Here is a 21,525-nt window from a genome sequence, read left to right on the forward strand (position 1 = left end):
AAGTTGTATTTCTCGTTACGATATCGTTTCTTGTTTAAGAGCCATCGTAGGTGAAAGGGGGAATGAAAAAGAAAATCGTAAATCGTAAAATCTCTTCCAGAGAATGCACTTTATCGTAAAAATTAATAAAGTCAACAACAACGTGAAATTAAATAATTGTTGTTTGATATTCTGTATTATCGATATAGGTGAAACGTGGAGAAGATAATTTGCAATCATTGCGGACAATATCGCAGTGACATTATTATCAATCGGTAATATTAAAGATAAAATTCATATGGGATGAAAACAGAGCGTCAAAAGTGGTTATTTTCCGATCTTCTTGCGAAGGGAAAAATGTTTAAGAACGGCTCTCAGCAAGGAATAAAAAATGTTATTACAGTTCCATTTTCGTGTTCGTTTTTTTTCTACATGATCCATGTGAAATAATTCTTCAGATGCTCTGCTGGTAAATGAATCGACGTTTGTAATAGAGGAAATATGAAGTACAGCGAGATCGTTGTTGACTATTGTTCTACACCGATATCGACAAAATAATTCTTCGACAACTCTATTGATAAATCAATTGTAGTTTGAAATCAAACGAATCTGAAGTACCATCAGTTTGTTGCTACGAGAACAATAGTCACCAACGATCTCGCAGTAATTCGGATTCGTTCGATTTTAAACTTCAATTGTTTTACCGACAGAATCTCTGAATAATTATTTTGCTGGTAAATTCTGTTGGTATATCGATTAGAGTTTGGAATCGAGCAAGTACGAAGTACAAGATGGCTATTGTTCTCCAGTAGCAACAGTCTGATAGTATTTCAGATTCGCTTGATTTCAAACTTAGTTCCCTTGGTTTAATTACTGATTTATCAGCTGGATCAAAATTTAAAGAAAATGAAGATCAAGTGTAGCGCGTAAGTTTGACCTCTGCTTAATTTTTTCATCTATACACTCATCTTTTTCAACTTCCATGTCACATTTCGTATAAATGCTAATAATTCTTTGTTTTTTTTTTTGATAAATTCTCTTAAACGTCGCACAAGAATTTTTCGTTCGCGAGGAGGTGCAAAAATGGCCACTTTTTGACTTAGGTCAAAATTTGCAAATTTGGGGTTAGCCCCAACTTAACCACACTTTTAATCCAACATGAATTTTATTTTAATATTACTGACCTCTGATGGTGGATCTGCGATACTGTACTTAATGATTGTAAACTATCTTATCGACTTCTCATCTATATTAATAATATAGAAATGTTAAATATTATTTTGAATATTAGGAATATTAAATAACAGTTAAATACTTAAATATATGTTATTTGATTTGTTTTAGAACGAAGCTCATTCTCTGGAGTGAAACCTTTAGTTTCTCTTTCTTACGCGATAAAGGAGAGGTGCAAGGATTTAAATATTTATAACATTATGACCTTTATTCTTTAAGCATGAAAATATTTTAAATACAAGCATATAAATATTACATATAAATATTTCTATTTACATATACATCAAGTAAATTTACATGTACATTTTCATCTTGGTAAAAAGAACGTGTAAATTATCGTATTTACTATTACGTATTTTAACGCGAAATCTCGTTTCATAAAAATTTTCATTCAAATACGTAAATACATAATATTCATAAATTTATAAGAACAATTTTGTCCGTAGGTATTTGGTAGCGCAATTGAGAAGATGTTAACGGCGCAAAAGGGAAACGATACGGGGGCTTCCGGGTCGAGCGGAAAGCCCTCGGTATCTCCGAACAAACCAATGTCAGGCAAAGTGACAAATTGGTTTTCAAATACCAAGAATCAAAATCGGAATCAGACGGAATCCAGCGAACCGTCTCTCTGTTCTTCCCTAAAGGACCTATTCAAGAAGTAATGGGGAAGAACAAATGCTAATAAATGTTAAGTGTCTCTAGTTTAATTAACACTTCTTTATCTTTATCTTTATTAACACTTATTTATTTAAGAATTTATTCAGAGATTAACACGACCTAATAGATGACTGACAATCTGGTGTAATTCAAATTAACGAGCTATACTTTCCTTGTATTTTCTTATTGCTATACCTCTACAATATTCTTTTATCGTATCTGTCGATTTTAATCTCACACAAATATCTAATAAATGTGTATACAGTAGTTGACGAAAATATTAGATAGAAGATTTTTGCGAATATATATTATGTGTGTTAGTGTTTTTCTTCACTTCACTTCAATGTAACGAGACGTGTCTATCATGATTACACCGGTAAAAATTGAGACTAATTTGGAAATATATATATGGAAGCTAGAAGATGCTTATTGCAGACGTACACATAGCAAAAAACTAATGTACAATGTAAAGAGTATTTTTAAACATATGATTGATTAGGGGTAAAAATGCTCCTACTAAAAATATTGTGACTTATTTATACAATACATAATTAACTGTCCAAATACCGATGGTAATCAATAAGCATCTTATAATTCCTATTTACATTTGTTTCAAAAGCTTCTTTCGTTTCATAAGGAAATAATAGATGCACGACACTTTTTGTTTTATATTATTCTATCGATTTATGTATGATCTATTTTGTAGTAATAGAACAAAACGAAAGAAACTTTTGAGACAGCCTAATGCATCTTGAAATTCATGAAAAGCTTCAACAAAATATTCATGGAAAGTTTCTGTAAGCGTCCGAGTACTTTCGTGAGCCGTTATATGTATAATAATTCGTTACAATGTTAGTGATAGCTTGGAAAGTGAACTATTTTTATTATACATCTTTTTACTTTCCATATTACGCTCATAGATACTCTAAAACGCCGCGATACTAACTCTTATCTATCATGTTTACGAATGCCTATAATTTGTGAAACCGCTTCTGATTTTACGGAAATTTTGCAGTTGCTTGATGAATGAAACAGATTTGTTAAGAGAATCACATGTTATAGATACCTGAACTGTGATTTATTTAATATATCTTTTCTGATTTGTTATCCTGCAACATTTCCATGTTTTACGAAGCTTTAAATTAAATTTCACAAGTTTATTTTCCTTAAGCTAAAGACGATGCTGGTGAAATATTTATTTCTGAAGTAAAAAGTAAAAATATAGCTTACATATTGCTTGTATTTAATCATGTATTACGATTAATCCTGTTGCGATACTCGTATATTTCAGTTAGGCTCTGGTTTTAGTAAACAAGAAAGATTTATAATATCTTAAGAGGATGTTTAGCATGAAATCATGCTAATAAGAAGTTTTTCATGTTTTTCTTCAGGCTTAAAATATTTTTTAATGTTGTGAAAAAATTGGGTTGAAAATGAATAAAAGGGTGCAACAGGGTATTTAAACAAACTAATGTCTCTTATATGAATAAGTCGAGTGATATGCTGTAAATTATTTTCACAAAAAGACACCCATTTTTATTATTGTTTTCTAAACAAAATTCAATATGATTTGTTATACCTGTAATAGGAAGTTTCTTTAACTAACATTTAGTTATCGATCCTATTTTTATTGAAGTTTAACAATACTGTTCAATGTTAATAATTATTAATTTATAAGTGAAGGGTAATTCCAACGAAGAAAGATATCATTTGCAAACAAATAGTTTCAGATGAAATCAGCATTGGTACTGTAAATTTAAGATATTATAAATCTAATATGTATTGTATCGCAAAGCGGGATTCATGATGAAAAATTAAATATAAAAGTCCATGAAATTTCGCAAATTTAAACATCTCAGTGGATACAGCTTTAATAAATGTGGACAAAAGTTTAGTCTATCTTTATATTTAAATAACGCATGATATTTAATTCTACAGTATAATTAAACAAAGATTCGAAGCTGAAAATTTCGAAATATAATTGAACAATATATCGTACAATAAATGTTATATGATGTTCTGTAAAGGAGAATTGCATTTTTATGAAGAGGATCAAAGATAAAAGAGATTTTTGTTGAACGATACGACCGTTTCGAAATTCCATTTTGATCTTGTGTATGTATAGTGTATCTCGTACAAAAGATATTACAACAAGCGTCCAGTCATAATGTGAAACATTAATCAAAATTTCTAATCTCGAGTGTTTCAAGCCCCAGAACTCATCTTAATAAATATAAGAAGGACAGATTAAATTCAATCTTATTTTTCTAATTTTCTCGTTAATAATTAAATATGAGCATCAATCAATCAATAGTTCATAATGCACGGTATAATGCGTGTATAACATTCATCTGATTTCAATTAACTTACGTTTAAGCAAAATAATTATTCGAACTAGTTTATCATTCACATTATTACACATTTTAATTGTATATATATCTAGTACAACATAGAAAGGATGTTTTAGGATTATGAGTATTCCTTTAATTTTTAAGAAGAACAATAAGTATGCATAGTATTTCTTTTATCTCATATTCTAATTTCACCACATTGAATTTTCTAAAGAAAGATGATCTATTTATTTTAGATAACGCAAATCCTTTATTTTAGATATGCAAAGTCAAATATATTTTTGTCAATAAAGACACAAAAAATCTTAGATGTCTAAATGTCAGCTTTAAGAACAGTAGACTTGCCTGCCTTCAAACTTAAATGTCCTTTCCAGTAGTAAAACTTAAAATGACATTAACAACGGCAGTAATATTTACGCCTACAGATGGAGGATATTAGACTTCGATTAAAATACAAGTAGCTCAATAAATATGAGTCTAAGTACGATGGTTAAAGAATAACGATTCGTCATTCTTTATTCCAGCGCTTAATGCTATCCTTCTTTCAACAAATACAATCCTAGAACAATGCCGCTGAAGAGAAATGTTATGCGTGAATTTATTTGCCTTTGCGGGACGAAGGTTTATTAAATTATTAAATGAAAATATTAAATGAAAATGAATATGTATAATTGTGTGTATAAAAATTGATATATGTATGTATGTATAAAATATATATATGTATGTATATATATATGTCGGGTTGGCGTTAAGATTAGAGTTAGGGATAAGGGCGTGAAACGAATCCCTATTGGCGCTAGACGTGATCGTTATGCAATAGAGGAGATATTTACTAGTGCAAATATGACTATGATGGAATTGGACAAGTAATCGCGATAATTAGATACTCGAGAAGCAAATGACGATGATCCTAGGCTCAATAACGAATCCGCGGTCAACGGGATGACGAACTTTACCCTTCGTTAGCGTCTAAGTTACACTGTATGTTAGAGCAAGGGGCAATTATTACGTATACGAAAGACAGGTCGATTGCCGATGAGATCGCACTAGAGTGAGTGGCTCTCCGTCGCGGTGACGCTGTCGAAGAAATCTATGATGGGTGTGCCTAAGGGAACGAGATCTCGGAGTCGTCATCGACTCCAGTTGAAGGTTCGGTGCGCATATCGAGATGGTGTGTAATAGAGCCGACAAGTTAATAGGAGCCCTTAGGGGAATTCTACCCAACATCAACGGGCCGCCCAGCTTGGCTCGTAGGCTCTACTACAACGTGTGGGAGTCCATCGTAACTTACGGAGCACCGGTGTGGGCTAGAGCAGCGAATACCGATAAGAACAGGAAAAAGCTGAAACGAGCACAACGAACGGCCCTGTGCATAACAACGACGGCATACCGTACCGTCTCCCACGCGGCACTTTGCGTGTTGACCGGGAATCTCCCGATTTACATAAAGATAAAGATGCTCGGAGAGACCTACGAGAGGAACAAGATCCATGGGTCCAGGATTGGCACGGATGACGGCTGCAAGCTGAAGGAGGAACTGGAGGCGATTCGCAAGAAGGCCCAAGAGGACTGGCAGAAGGAGTGGAACAACCACAAAAAGGAAAATATCACAAAGAAATTAATACCGAGTGCGCTGCTATTTACTAAAAAGAAGATCGACATCGATCACCACACCATGCAGCTGCTAACCGGGCATGGGAGCTTCGGTGTCTATAGGAAAAGGATTGGCAAGGACAGCGACAGCAACTGTCTCGACTGTGTAGACCCGAACGACGATGCAGAGCACGCCCTCTTCGCGTGCCCGAAGTGGACGGACAGAAGGATCGAGCTGGAGAACGCTCTGGGCGGGAAGATAGACGTGGGCAATCTGATCGCCACGTTGACCGCCAAGAACGAGAGCTGGAATAAATTCAGGCAATTCTGCAAGACCGTCATGTGTCACAGGAGGGTGACAGCGAGGGCCTGGGAAGAGGAAAGGAGGAGAACGAGCGAAACAACAACTACGTGAAGCAATGAGGGCAAGAACACGAAACAACGAAAAACCGCAGAAGGAGACCAGTCCAGTATTCTGAACTGGCTGAGAGGACGACATGAGCAGTAACTGCCCGAAGAAGTAGATACAACGGGGCACGAAAGGACCACCCTGATGACTGCCGACAGGTTTTACCGGGGTTGTCTGCCCTCTAAGCGGAGGAAGAAGGAGGAGGGGTTTTTAGTGGGTATGGCAACGACAACCGACCGACTCCCACATAACCCAGTGATGCGGGTCACTGGGCACGCGTAATAGCATTTTCCCCTCCCCACGCAAAAAAAAAAAAAAAAAAAAGGGCACGAGATCATCGGATTCGCGGAGAAAAGTCTCCGTTCGAAGGGTGTGGGAAATTGACGTTGCTGTTAATTGGTCAATTTCCATGTTGGTGGTTAGAGAAAGATATTAGCTGTCCTTGGGAAAAGTTGCTAGCGGGAAGCGTCGTTCGTGGAAGGATAGATTTCTCTTATCTTCCCATAGTTGGGGCACAGGCTATTTGTCTATTTGAAAGACTTTGTATAATTGAAACTTAATATTCGTAGCCGGTCCTCGCCCAGCTAAACATATACTGTGAAGATGCGTTGGCATCTGGCAATCATCTTACCCGAAGGACAAAGTCTGCGTGTGGCGAGCCACGGGGCAGAAACCATTGAAACGTTTACCGTCGTGCCCTGTCCCAAGTATTTCTTTTAAGAAGAGCTATAGAATTACTTCATGCCTTTGTTAGACAAAACGTTCATCCCTTTGACCGCGGCTACGTTCGGCGACTGATTGTCGCCTCACTATCATAAATCTCAAATAAATACAGTCGGATCGAATGACAACAGTTTCTTAATACGGCTATGGTGAAATCTAAATTTCAATACTAGGGGTCTTCCCAAAGTTCCAAAGGGAACGTTCCGGTGTTCTTTCATCTCCGACATATATATATATATATATTATTATAATGACTTATTTTAATAATGACTTAATTTGTATAGTAAAAACAGCTAAAATCTCATGTAAGATTGTTGGGATGTTACGTGATATTTCTGTTGCATCATTGATTATCGTTATACTTTGAAAAATAATTAAGGAAGCGAACAATGCGTGGACGATTATGGCAGTTTTATTAATAAACGAACGTTTAGTAGAGAATATGGATTTATTGGATAAGTAAATGTTTCATTAAATGTAACTGCTACATGCAGAATAATATGTTGTTACATGTATGAACTAAAGTTGATGTAATACTCATATTGTATTTATGGTTTCAAAGAATTAATAAAATCTGCTGAGATTCAAACGTATACTCTCCCTTTTATTCTATGAGAATTAAACATTTAGAAGATTTTATGAAAATGCACTAAAAAACAATCAGAAGCATCTGTTTCTCCTCTTTTTTTTCTTTTTTTTTTTTTTTAGATATGTTGATTGCCACGCGATTTTTATACTTATTTTGACTTGGATAGATAGATTAAAGCGTACCATACCAAGACATTTCATTCTTGCAAAATATTCTAGTCTATTTGCGTACGTGCTCATAATCTTGGCTGATAACCGCCATTCGCTATATACATCGTTGGTATCGACGTCAAAGGATTAACACAGACAAATACACAATCCATACAATCCGATTTGATTGATTTTAGATCTTGCATCAAACAGATCTCTATATAAACAGATAATTTCTGATTCTAAACATTTGTATCGCTTCTTCTTCCGCTTTGAAATCCTCTACAAACGCCTTTTATAGTCGTTCAACTTTTCAGCTCACAGAAAAGAACATTACGCGTATTCCTAGCAATCGCCCAAAGACTCGAACGTGTGCTTCGATAAAGCTCGCTTAACTTTCATCGACACATCGATAACTTTGCGTTCCAAGATGTTATTACGCCCTAGAATCCCTAACATAATTTTAGAACCAGAATTTCTGTGCAAAACAATTCCATCGCTTTGTCACGCTTAACGGCTCAATCATCGAAACATGTATCATAACGCACGAATTATGATAAAAAAGAAACTGTCTTTCGAATAAAAGCAATCCGTTTGCCAGGTGCGCTTAAGGATGTACAGGACGTCGACGGAGGAAGTGTACGAAATACAGCCGCTGGAGGGTAACAGTTCCGCTCAACGTTACACTCAACAGCCGAAACAACGATTCTCTGAAATGCCTACTCCGTCGGTTTCGCCGACGTCTTCTCTCCGAAAGCGCGTCTCGGAACTGCCAAGAGCCGCGAGTGCATCCGTTTCCGGTGCTGCGGGCATTGTCTGCTCTAATACGGATCTGATATCGATCCTAAGCTCGTTAGCGTCTTCCGCGACGGAAATCAACCGATGCGGCGAGGAAGCGCCGAGTTCGCGGGACGATAGCAAATCAAACTGGCCCGGAAAAACGACCGAACAGAAAGGAAGTCGATCGAAGAGCTTCCGTTCCAATAGCTTCGACGTGTCGACATTGCACGGAGCTAAAAGTAAGCTTAGCGGATCCTCGAAAGCCGCTATTTCGACCTTTATGGCACCGTCGAATTGGTTCACGAAGAGACACCAACCGATGTCGAAGAAGCCGGAAGATTTAGTAACGGCCAGTTTAAGTCTCAAGTTCGATAAATCGAAGGTAGTGAAGGCGGTGAAGGAAACGTTGGATAAAAAGTCCCCTAATAGCGAGGTCAAACACAAAGTTGTATGGGACAACACTAGTGGAACCAAAGTGGACGCTCAGCTAGGTTGTATTTCTCGTTACGATATCGTTTCTTGTTTAAGAGCCATCGTAGGTGGAAGGAGGAATGCAAGAACGCACATAATACGCAAAAATCTATGGCAGATTCAAAGTACAGTACTCGTTGTGATATTCGGTAAAGATAATAAGTTCTCCTATGGAGATTTCATTTTTCAAATTATTCTCGTAAAAGTACGTATTTGCATAAATAAATAGCACACGGTCTCTGCGTAAATACCCAGGCCAGTTATGAATATTTCAGTTTGCCAACGATATCCCAACATGTGGGACACTCACATGTGTGCTACTTCGTGAGCGATGATAAAGGCGCTGGTCAAGCCTTCGTCTCGATTTAATGCGCACGATCTCGCGGGATCGCATACTCCTGACATAGGTGCGTAACCGGAAGGACATCCTATATCTAACCGCGTCAACCATACAGCAACATCGTGATTTACGTCCTTCGAGGACAGCATCTTTCTGTTCCATTTGTTCACGTTCTCGAGAGATCGTCTGGCATCGCCACGGCGGACCTACGACAACGTTTAATATTTTCTTAATAAAAGCTAGCAAATATTACGAATATATTATATTTATTATTACATCATGCATTATATACTATATATAAATATTCGTCAATGATAATAAATATATGTGCAAGTAATCGTGTTGTTGATTGTAATCAAATGTAACTTGTAACGCTATTAGTATTTTAATCTTCCTGAAAAATGTTGAAATGTTGATTCGACAGCAGAGAAGAATAGCAGAAAAAGAAAAGTAAAAGGAATCGCAAGTGTCGTATATCAATGATATTATCATAGGTCTATAACATTAAATTAAGATTCTTAAGAGATGAAAAAGGTTTAATAGTCAATTATACAGATATTTCGGATACACGATAAATGCGAGGTTTGTCAATGATCCGTGAAAATTGTTTGTTTGGAAATTTGTTTCCAAGGGATCGTTCACGGTTGTCCAATTTAACAAAATGGAACTCGTTGCATTTTATCGATCTAGAACGTCATGCGCAGATATTTTGACCTATATAATTTATATACCATACACTGTACAGATAAGTAGAAAATAAAATAATTGACACTCGCATATGCGTATCTCAGATAGTTACTACTTTAGTTAAATGATTTAATTTAATGGAAATCGCTTACCATAACGTCTCGTTTTTCCGCGTATAAAATCATTCGTACGATCACTAGAATCATGTTGGATTCGAGCGATGGGTCCATGTAAATTGCACTGACCTAGGATTAAAATACGTACGAAAATGTAACAGGTGTTAAAACAGTATTACAGCCTTACAAATAAATTATTATTCAAAACTCTCGTAAATACATCGTATCTTATATAATTTTCCTAAAAAATTAATTTTATTCGTTATATTTATCTTAGGAAATGTACGTTATTAATCTCAACAGCATTGGAAAACCAATTACCGAATGGCTGAAATTAATCGATTACAAAATTCCATTACGGATAAATTATTTGCAGAACTCTTTAAAAGATACGTGTAAGCTTTGAACAGTGTAAACAGAAAATACAGAGCTTCCATCCGAGTATACGATCGAGATGTTTGAAAGCAAGTAGCGTACCTTGAAAATACAGAGATACGCATAACTCTGCCCTATGTTTCCCGGTTGCTCGCGTACATATGTAGGAGAAGGTATTCTATATCTAAGTATAATAACAGAATTTCGTTTGGTATTACTTACGATGTTTAAAAGAGCCAAGATATATTGCTGTACTCGAATTCCATGAAAATCTACCACGGAGTAATCAGCAGCTATTCCAAGCTCTAGCCATCGTGGCGGCGAATCCTTAGCAGTTGGTCTTTTCTCTAGAAATGACTTATCTTAGAAATCGACTTATCTTCAACGAAATTAGAAAGTCTACTCGACTCGACTTGATAGCTTAAACGCATGATTATTAAAAGCATAAATTAATATCTACGAGCAAGTATTCGTGGAATAATTATTATGATATAAATAATTATTTCAAAAGTATAATTTCAAAAATATCAATTCGGTATCACCGTGAATTTCATCCTGCAAATTTCTTTAAAATTCTTGACAAATTTTGGTAAACGTATTCCTCCAGCAAATTTGTCTATTTTTCTATTTTTTTACATTAAATTAGGCAAGATAGATAAAGATTCGTGCAATGGACAATATACATATGTGTAATAGACAGGGAATAATAAAATAAATTAAAAACAGCGAAATATAGATGAACGTGTAGAAGATCAAGCGAGAGTGGAACGCAATAGGGAGAATAATTGTAAACCGAGTTCCTTTTAAGGCTGAAGATAAGCTATTCTTATATTACATGCTGTTATTATTACTTTTGTACACGATAGATTGGAATATCAGTACAATTTCTTTCTTTCAGTAATATTCGATGATTCGTTAATTTATTAACCGCTATATTGTACGTGGTAAGTAGAAAAGCAACGATTGTACAAGAATGGCATTTGGAAAAATATTTGACTTACTTGATAATCTGTTCCTTTGCCATTTAGGACCAGAGAAGTATCCAATTTCCTCGGGATTTGTTATTTTATATAGGTTGGGGTTGATAATCAATCTCGGATCCACTCGGATTGGTTATCACACCTTTTATTTTCTCTCTTATACAAAACACCAAATCACACAGCAAACGTTTAAACTCTCCCAATGCGTCTTAGCAATTAAGGCGTGGTCGACTCCTATGACAAAAGAGCGTCGTTAGGAGTCGTACCAACACAACCCTAGTAACCTTTTAGTAACTAGCGGTCATACCAACTGAGCATTTCTCAACAGGATTTACGTCGATCGATAATTCTTCCACTATTGTATCGTTGTATTCTGTGGAGACATCGTCTTTTTCATCGTACAGAATCAATTTCTCAGCTTCTGGGCATTCCACGTCGAAGACGTCACCGGAATGATTATAAAATCCCTGAACATCGTGGCTTAAGGAATCGCGTTTGCTTCGTTTCGACTTTCTCTTACTTTCTTCAACTTCGAATTTATTCGATTTCCCTGTAACCGAATTATCAACGTTTTACCACGTTTGCCTGTCTTATCTTCGCTATTCTCGTTACGGATAAAATGAAAAAATAGTTGCAAAATTTCTGAAATTGTAAATACGACCAGACTGGAACGTATCAACGACATATACGGTGTCACAAAATTGTGACAAGTCAATATTCCAGTTGTTAGTTTGTTGAATTTACGCCACCGCTGATTAAACGTATCACGCTTTAATAGAAAATTCAATTTCCCAGCGGGGAAAATGGAATTTTGCGCTAATTAAAGTATTGCGCTTTTGTACAAAATTCCATTGTTTTCTGTTGCCCGCGAAAATGCAATTTTACGACGCACATTTCAGACAAATTTCCATCAGACGGCTTTCCATCCGTAAAAAAGAATGCTATCTATAAAAGTGTCAATGGAAATTGATCAAAGTAACGTCAAACAAACCCGTTTAAACAGCGAGGTAAATAGACCAATTGCTTTTAACAAAACCTGTATCGTTGCTCTTAACCGTTTCACTTTTAAATATCAATCGGCGCTGTTCCTCATTAAAATTTCGATTCAAATCGAACGAGAAATACAGCGTAACACTTGGAATTTTCTATCGTTTCTCAACCATACTTCGAACATTTACGTCGCATTCTTCGATTCATAGGATCGCGATGTTGGATTCTTCGATTTCGATACAAAAACGTTTCACAGCTTTCGACGCGGGCAATTTAATTAAGAGAACAAATAATTTGTTTATAAACTGCCAATTACGTGCCTTGAATTTCCGATATATGCAATAAATTTCATTGCTACTTGACCTAAGTGGGTCATAAAGTTGCAACCGTGTAAACCGTGCCACGTAATTTTATTGCATTCAATTTTCCACGTTTCCAACAATTTATCAAATTAGAATTTATCCGCGCATCGTACGAAATTTTTCATAAAAATTGATTAATAATAGTAGATATATAGCTCCTCGTATTCGTAAAACAGATTTTTAATCTGTAAACAACGAGTCGTGGTAATTACGATACGATCGATTTTCAACTTAGCAAAATTTGTTTCCATTTAACACTCACATCCAGATTGTATTTCCTTTGTAATAAATTAATTATATAATTAAATAAATTTATTATTCGAACCGATATTCAGATACAGTTCGAGTATACTTGATAAATTTTCAGACTCGATTCTCCAAGTCGAAAATGAGAACGTTTTATCCTATACTTTTTCTTCATTTTTCCACAAGGATTCGCGTTGTTCTCGCTTTCAGACGTTGTTCCGTTGCATCCTGTATATACGGGGTGTGCGAAAACCGTGTGTTTAAACCGTCAAATTGTAAGGAGTTGATTTACAGACAAGAAGAAGAAGAAGAAGGAAGAACTTTATATAATGTTCGTCAACGGACGTTTCTTTACAGAATTACAAACGAGTATCGTTCGTACGAAACAGGTAACGACGCGTTTTCCATCGCAGCGTGCAAAAGTTCGCTGTATTATCGTGTCAGCGCAGTTGCATGCTTTTTATCATGCGACAACAAGCCCGTGTCGTTAATAGCTACAATAATGATACAATGAAAAATTATTATCTGGTATGTTTGATTGGTCGTTGGAGAACGTTGTCCGTGTGCTCGGATAGAAGCCTGACATCGATCAACGATGGGAGTAATACGATCTCGTACACACAGTTGCTAACAATTCGATCGAGTTGCAAAAACCGCGTGTTTTTACTCGTTGCGCTAGTTGTTCACGCGAACTCGCATCTCCAGAATAAACCTTCCGTTTTACAGTTGCGAAACCATAAATACAGAAAAGAAAACGCAGTTCTTGAAACTCTGACGAAACGCTGATAATACGGTCAATTGTCGCGTGCCGTGGAATGGAAAATTCGTCGTTACTTGTTTCATACGTACGATACTTGTTTGTAACTGTGGAAAAACGCGTTTATTGCCCAGCTTCGTACGACATGTTTTTCGGTAAATATTTACAAAGCGGACAATCTCGCCATATTCAACGGCTTTGAAATATGTTTGCCAAGGCTAATATTCCGAACAACTTTTTCCTGTAATACTCTTTACCGTCGCTCTGCTTTCCACGATATTCGCAGCAATTTCTGTCTCGACGACAGCGATGATTTCGTAGTTTCGCTTTTCTCGATATCACTGCTAAAGCTTTTCCTACCTCGAATAACGACGCAAAGCTTCGTATGAATCGTATCTATCCTGTTACTTGATACGCGAATTTAATTCGCGGTAGCCTCAGTGATGTTTCTTCCCTGTGCGAGTTGAAAATGATTATCAGAAATGCATATATATGTCGGGTTGGCGTTAAGATTAGAGTTAGGGTTAAAGGCGTGAAACGAATCCCTATTGGCGCTAGACGTGATCATTATGCAATAGAGGAGATATTTACTAGTGCAAATATGACTATGATGGAATTGGACAAGTAATCGCGATAATTAGACACTCGAGAAGCTAATGACAATGATCCTAGGCTCAATAACGAATCCGCGGTCAAAGGGATGACGAACTTTACCCTTCGTTAGCGCCTAAGTTACACTGTACGTTAGAGAAAGGGGCAATTATTACGTATACGAAAGACAGGTCGATTACTGATGAGATCGCACTGGAGAGTGACTCTCCATCGCGGTGACGCTGTCGAAGGAAACTATGATGGGTGTGCCTAAGGGCACAAGATCATCGGATTCGCGGAGAAATGTCTTCGTTCGAAGGGTGAGGGAAATTGACGTTGCTGTTAATTGGTCAATTTCCATGTTGGTGGTTAGAGAAAGATATTAGCTGTCCTTGGGGAAAGTTGCTAGCGAGAAGCGTCGTTCGTGGAAGGATAGATTTCTCTTCTCTTCCCATAGTTGGGGCACAGGCCATTTGTCTATTTGAGAGACTTTGTGTAATTGAAATTTAATATTCGTAGCGGGTCCTCGCCCAGCTAAACATATACTGCGAAGATGCGTTGGCATCTGGCAATCGTCTTACCCGAAGGACAAAGTCTGCGTGTGGCGAGCCACGGGACAGAAATCGTTGAAATGTTTACCGTCGTGCCCCGTCCCAAGTATTTTTTTTATGGAAAGCTATAGAGTTACTTCATGGCTTTGTTAGATAAAACGTTCATCCCTTGACCGCGACTACGTTCAGCGACCGGTTGTCGCCTCGAGCCCGAGCTCACTATCATAAATCTCAAATAAATACAGTCGGATCGAATGACAACAGTTTCTTAATACGGCTATGATGAAATCTGGATTACAGCACTAAGGGGGTCCTCCCATCGCTTCAAAGGAGAGGCTCCGGTGTTCTTTCATCTCCGACACGGCCATTCTGATTATCACACGTCCTCGGGTGGATCTAAAATATTGGGTTTTCCTAACATTAAACTTGATATAACTGGTATTTTGTTCCTTTATAGTTTAGCTAAATTATATTGTACTGGTCTCTTTATGGCTTAACTAACTGTCCAAATAGGTCAAGGGCCCAGGTTAACAACAAAAATTTCGATCGGACGTTCAATGATAAAGTAGGGAGGAAAAAAAGACACAAAAGTCAGTATCATTACGGTTAGTATTCAAAGCGCCAGTTGCATTTTGTGAGTTACCGGTCAGACCGTAATGACATGACAGATCATTTTCGATTTCATACACGGATGAGTCTCAGTTTGTTGGATCATATTACCGCACTGGGCGTGTGTGGACACACTGAATGCGGGTGCATTGACGTAATAGGTGTGTATGGAGACACTGAATGCGAGTGCAGTGTATGGAGACACTGAACACGAGTGTGTAACGTAAATCACATCAGAGACCAGGACACACACACACACCTCGGGCAGGATGGTGTCCCGGTCGGCATACTTCGAACCCGATGGACCGACGAGAGGAACACATGGGGACCTTGGCGACAATGTATATTGGCGGAGTACCTGAGGATTCATTTATGGCCTAACGGCCCTTCCACCAAATGTTCCAGAAGCGTAGCAACGGTCACGTACGCCTACAGGGTAGTGGGGATAATGAGAGAACAGATGACCGAAAGTAAAAAGATTGTAAGACTCACTCTCGTACGGTCACGGCTAGAGTTCGGAAGTGTCTTATACTTGTATAAACCAAGTGAAAATAAAGTCTTGTTCTTCCTTCTAAAATTTCTCTTTATTTTTACGTGACAAGTGCATTGATGTAATAGGCGTGTATGGTGAGGTTGCTAGTGTCACGTCGGAGACGCAAGAAATCACGAAACCGATAGATCGCCGGTGATCTTGTGACAACGACCATACCCAAATAAAATAAATAAATAAGAAAATCCTACAATGTTAATATTTATAATCTAATATTAAGATTATTATATTATATCGTATTAATTGTTATATTACAATAGGAAAATTAGAAATCAATCTGGGAATCTACGTGGAAGTTACAAGCGAAGCTCCAAAATAACAACTACGTTAAATATTTTTTGGCAGGAAAATCATTGGGTAGAAACTAGTTTTTATTTAAACGAAAGCCAGTTTTCAATTTCTCCAAAAGCGATACGATTCAAGAATTTTAATCGTTAATAATTCTGATTACGAATAATCATTACGAACGATTCGATTTGTTCCTCGGTCGCTCGATAATAATTTTAGATCATGGGAATTTAATTTGAAACAGTAATCAATGGAAGTGACCTGAATTTTTGTTCGGTTATCGAACAGTGACCATTATCAAGGAAAACCGAATTTTGCTTTGGTTACCGATAACCATTATCGATGGCGAAATTGATTTTCGATTATCGCCAAGCAATGTCGATGAAAAAAATATTTTCTAGTCACATTCGACTATCGTCGATATTTATTGACATTGCTGATAATCGGTTTTCACTGGCAACGTAAAGAAGCCTAATTATAAAACTGATATGTTTTATTAAGCAAAGAAAAAGATACGAAAATGTACGAAACAAAGCATAAGATAAAAGATATCACGGTGCAACTGTTAATAAAAATATTCTACTGCGATATCTTTCATCCTATTCGTTTCATATATTTTCATATCTTTTTGTTTGCTCGATAAAACACACAAGTTTTATGAATAACTGCGAACACACGTACTATTGGCTTGTTAACTAGGTGATTGCGGGTTTTGTCATTAGATGATATTGACAAAATTCGCAATCACCTAGTTTCCAACCCAATAATTATCAGTGACGTTAATAACGATTGATAATATAGCCAGTGATAATTGACAATGTAGAGCAAATTTTTGCCATCGATAATGGTCATCGATAACCAAAATAAAATTTTCTCGCCACGGATAACAGTTACTCGTAACAGAAAAAAAAAAATATTTAAAAATCCGGTTATTTATGTTGGTTACTGGTAACCAAAATGAAATTTCTCTCGTCGATAACGATTACCGGCAATCAAAAAAACTTTAATCCGTTTTAACGGTTATTCGCGATCAAACATTTTTTAATTAAAAACATCAACCTTCATATCGCAACTTTACAAACTTCTCTTGTAACAGTTATGATGTCTTGTAATTGTAACATTTATGGCAAATATACATTTAGCGAAAAATTAGTATACAGCATGAATAGAAGTAGTCTTAAACATTACAACTGGTGATAAAGATCGTTTCGCTAAATATCGTGGCTTAACACAGCGAATAATTGACTGCTCAAATATTTTCATCGTCTTTGCGCGACGAATATTTTATGTAACTTCTGGATACGGTTTCGCAGAGAAATTAGAAATTTTAGAAATTTCACAATCACGTATAATCGTGGCTCGTCGTGCTGTTTTTTTTTTTTTCTTTTGCGTGGGGAGGGGAAAATGCTATTACGCATGCCCAGTGACCCGCATCACTGGGTTATGTGGGAGTCGGTCGGATGTCGTTGCCATACCCACTAAAAACCCCTCCTCCTTCTTCCTCCGCTTAGAGGGCAGACAACCCCGGTAAAACCTGTCGGCAGTCATCAGGGTTGTCCTTTCGTGCCCCGTTGTATCTACTTCTTCGGGCAGTTACTGCTCATGTCGTCCTCTCAGCCAGTTCAGAATACTGGGCTGGTCTCCTTCTGCGGTTTTTCGTTGTTTCGTGTTCTTGCCCTCATTGCTCCGCGTAGTTGTTGTTTCGCTCGTTCTCCTCCTTGCCTCTTCCCAGGCCCTCGCTGTCACCCTCCTGTGACACATGACGGTCTTGCAGAATTGCCTGAATTTATTCCAGCTCTCGTCCTTGGCGGTCACCGTGGCGATCAGATTGCCCACGTCTATCTTCCCGCCCAGAGCGTTCTCCAGCTCGATCCTTCTGTCCGTCCACTTCGGGCACGCGAAGAGGGCGTGCTCTGCATCGTCGTTCGGGTCTCCACAGTCGAGACAGTTGCTGTCGCTGTCCCTGCCAATCCTTTTCCTATAGACACCGAAGCTCCCATGCCCGGTTAGCAGCTGCATGGTGTGGTGATCGATGTCCATCTTCTTTTTGGTAAATAGCAGCGCACTCGGTATTAATTTCTTTGTGATATTTTCCTTTTTGTAGTTGTTCCACTCCTTCTGCCAGTCCTCTTGGGCCTTCTTGCGAATCGCCTCCAGTTCCTCCTTCAGCTTGCTGCCGTCATCCGTGCCAATCCTGGACCCATGGATCTTGTTCCTCTCGTAGGTCTCTCCGAGCATCTTTATCTTTATGTAAATCGGGAGATTCCCGGTCAACACGCAAAGTGCCGCGTGGGAGACGGTACGGTATGCCGTCGTTGTTATGCACAGGGCCGTTCGTTGTGCTCGTTTCAGCTTTTTCCTGTTCTTATCGGTATTCGCTGCTCTAGCTCACACCGGTGCTCCGTAAGTTACGATGGACTCCCACACATTGTAGTAGAGCCTACGAGCCAAGCTGGGCGGCCCGTTGATGTTGGGTAGAATTCCCCTAAGGGCTCCTATTAACTTGTCGGCTCTATTACACACCATCTCGATATGCGCACCGAATCTCCGACTGGAGTCGATGACGACTCCGGGATACCTGATGCGATCGACCGTTTCGATGTCCGAGGAGCCCAACCTGAGTTTCACCACTCTCGGCACTCGCAAGCTTGTGATGAGCATGACCTCCGTCTTTTCTCTCGCCAGGGTGAGCCCGACACTCGTGCACCAATCGTTGGCGATCCTTAGCATCGTGTTGACCTTGGCGGAGGCCTCTTCGTTCCTCCCGACGGAACATGTGATGGCCAGATCATCCGCGAAGGCGGTTGCTCTGACCATTGGCATGTTGTCGAGTCTCTCGAGCAACCGGTCGTATACCAAGTTCCACAGGAATGGTCCGAGGATGGATCCCTGCGGAACTCCCGCCGCCACCTCGTGCTCCACCGTGCCGTGCTGGTTGCTCACGATGATCCTCCTTCCGGATAGGTAACTGCCGATTAGCCTTTTGACCTTCCATGGCAGCTTCCTCTTGTCAAATTCCTCGTATATGATCTTCCAGCTGAGCGAATTGAAGGCATTGCTAATATCCAGGGTGATCATCACGCATACTACCTTCTTCCGTTTGCAGATGTTGGCAAACTTCATCACCTGCGTGATGGCATCTACCGTACTCCTCTTCTTTCTGAAGCCATATTGCCTCCGATGGAACGGGTCCATTCCGATGCATCTCTCGATGATCTTCTTAAAGCATTTTTCCCAGATCTTGCTCATGGTTGGGAGTATGCTTATCGGCCGGTACGCGTTAGGGAGACAGGGATCCTTTCCCGGTTTCCTTAGCAGTATTACTCTGGCCGTCTTCCAGCAGTCTGGGATCCTTCCTGATTCGGTGATGCCGTTGAACGCCCTTGTCACGAGCTCGCTCCTGCGACTCGCTACCAGCTTCGCGATCTCGCCCGGCACGCCATCGACTCCTGCAGCCTTCTTGGTGTTCATTCTTCCGGCGGCATCGACGACATCGCCTTCGCCGATGGTGACGCTGAGGCTAATATCTCCTTCTTCTTCGGTCTCTGCCTCTTCGCGGCCCTCATAATGGGGGGGGGGGGGGTCCGTGTCCCAAGGTGAATAGCCTCTGTAGGACTGCCTTCACCATGTCGATCTGCATGTCGTTGGTTGGTCCCTTGCTTTTACATTTCTTCATGACCGTGCGATAGGGTTTGCCCCAAGGGTCGCTCTCCAGTATCTTGCAGTATTCTGCCCAAGCTGTTTTTTTTTCTGCGGGCGATCTCCTTTTTTAACTGCCTTCGGATCTCCTTGTAGGCGTTGACGAGGGGCTCGGTGTTGCCGGCATTCTTCCTCCTTTCTCTCGTCACCTTCCTGAGCGCTTTGTGCGCCTGCGCTCTCAGTTCCGCGATCATCGGGTTTCACCAGTAGTTCGCGTACTTGCGGCTCGCCGCACAGTTCGACTTCCTTAGCATCCCTTCGCACGTACCTTCGATGCTCTTTTGCAAGGGTTCGGCCCCATCCTCTCCGATAGCCGCGCTGAGGTCCTCCTTCTTCATTGTGTCGTCGAATCTGCTCAGGAACTCCTCCGGCGACATGTCCTTGGTCACGTACCTGTAGAACTTCGATACGGTTCGGGTCTTCCTCGCCTTAAACCTGTGGAGCACGTACAGATGGTCCGAGGCCGAGTATTTGTCCAAGACCGCGCTTCCGGCGTGTATCTCGCTGACCTTGTTGGATACGCTTATTATGTCGGGGAAGCTCGTCTTCCCGTTCATGAAGAAGGTGTACTTTTCCTTGAGCCTCAATGGAAACACCCGGTGGCCGCTTAGTGCCTCCATTAAAACTCTCCCTCTCTTGTCTGTGGTCGATCCTCCCCAACAGGTTAACTTTGCGTTGAAGTCTCCCGCCACGACGACCTTGTCGTGTCTTCTAGCAACGCTCTTCGTCATAGTCGACAGCGTGTCTATGTATTTGGAGTATGCTAGCTTATTTATGTTGGGCGAACAGTATCCGCTGAAGCAGAAGACGTCGCCGATGCGGACGCCCACTATCCCGTCGCTCTTGACCTCTGTTGTTTCATCAGGCAGTTTGCCATTGAGGAGTGTGACCCATATCGAGGCGTCTCCTTTAGTGTCATTAAACCAGTGCGGTAGCTGCCTGTTCGGCTCGGAAATTATTATTATATCCGGCCTAAGTTCGATCGCGCATTGGTGCATCATGTCCTGCGCCAGCTTGCATCTGTTGAGGTTTATCTGCAGTATCCTCATCTATTCGCTTTCAACCGCCTTCTATATTCTGGACAAGCCAGGGATCCGGTTACGTGGTCAAATTTCACTCCTTTCTCCTTGCTGCAGATGGAGCAGCAGGGTGCGTTGACGCAAGCAGCTATCGTGTGGTCTTTGGCTCCAAATCTCCTTTCCAGGGCTTATCGCCGTGCATTTGTTCGCGATATGTCCGAACATGTGACATCTGAAGCACTTTACCACATTGGGTAGTGCCTTTATCGAGGCTATCGTCAAGCCGGTTCTGATCTTCCGGCTCGCCCCCTCTTTGGCCAGATAGGCTTTCGGCATCGTCACTATTGCCGATTGGGTGCCCCACGGCGCCATTTTTAGGGTCTTTACTTCGACCTCAGTGATGTCGCTTATGCCCAGTTGCATTACTATCT

The 21,525-nt window shown here is 39.6% G+C and overlaps 3 protein-coding genes and 1 long non-coding RNA gene across 11 annotated transcripts in view; 1 reads left to right on the plus strand and 3 right to left on the minus strand.

The window, feature by feature from the left end:
* Window positions 1–21,525, minus strand: part of LOC126927581 (A disintegrin and metalloproteinase with thrombospondin motifs 3-like) — a 239,304-nt gene that overhangs the window by 196,661 nt on the left and 21,118 nt on the right. The gene's annotated exons all lie outside the window — the stretch shown is intronic.
* The window catches only part of LOC126927579 (uncharacterized), a 113,303-nt gene that overhangs the window by 61,666 nt on the left and 30,112 nt on the right, over window positions 1–21,525 (minus strand). The window lies entirely within an intron of this gene.
* LOC126927577 (uncharacterized) overlaps window positions 1–21,525 on the plus strand; it is a 41,596-nt gene that overhangs the window by 1,305 nt on the left and 18,766 nt on the right. Inside the window, exons 1-3 of one of the 6 annotated variants that reach the window (XR_007715650.1) lie at window positions 8–905; window positions 1,324–1,540; window positions 1,659–2,007. The exons of 1 other annotated variant lie outside the window; for it this stretch is intronic. Coding sequence is in view for 2 of the 5 variants with exons in the window: in XM_050743634.1 (XP_050599591.1) it covers window positions 1,659–1,874 (216 nt within the window). In the remaining 3 variants the exon portion in view is untranslated. Of the gene's footprint in view, window positions 1–4; window positions 906–1,323; window positions 1,541–1,658; window positions 2,008–8,950; window positions 9,189–21,525 lie in introns of those variants that run through there. 4 more of the 6 variants (XR_007715652.1, XR_007715651.1, XM_050743635.1 and 1 more) reach the window with 4 other exon arrangements.
* On the minus strand, window positions 9,345–11,641 carry LOC126927583 (uncharacterized). Of its 2 annotated transcripts, none has more exons than XR_007715655.1 (4): window positions 11,454–11,641; window positions 10,675–10,799; window positions 10,114–10,206; window positions 9,345–9,480 (listed from the first exon to the last, which is right to left on the minus strand). It is a non-coding gene; the product is annotated as an uncharacterized LOC126927583 (long non-coding RNA). The 2 variants fall into 2 exon arrangements; XR_007715656.1 differs by lacking the exon at window positions 9,345–9,480 and adding an exon at window positions 9,825–9,960.

Source organism: Bombus affinis, unplaced genomic scaffold, assembly GCF_024516045.1.
Source record: "Bombus affinis isolate iyBomAffi1 unplaced genomic scaffold, iyBomAffi1.2 ctg00000160.1, whole genome shotgun sequence".
NCBI lineage: Eukaryota > Metazoa > Arthropoda > Insecta > Hymenoptera > Apidae > Bombus > Bombus affinis.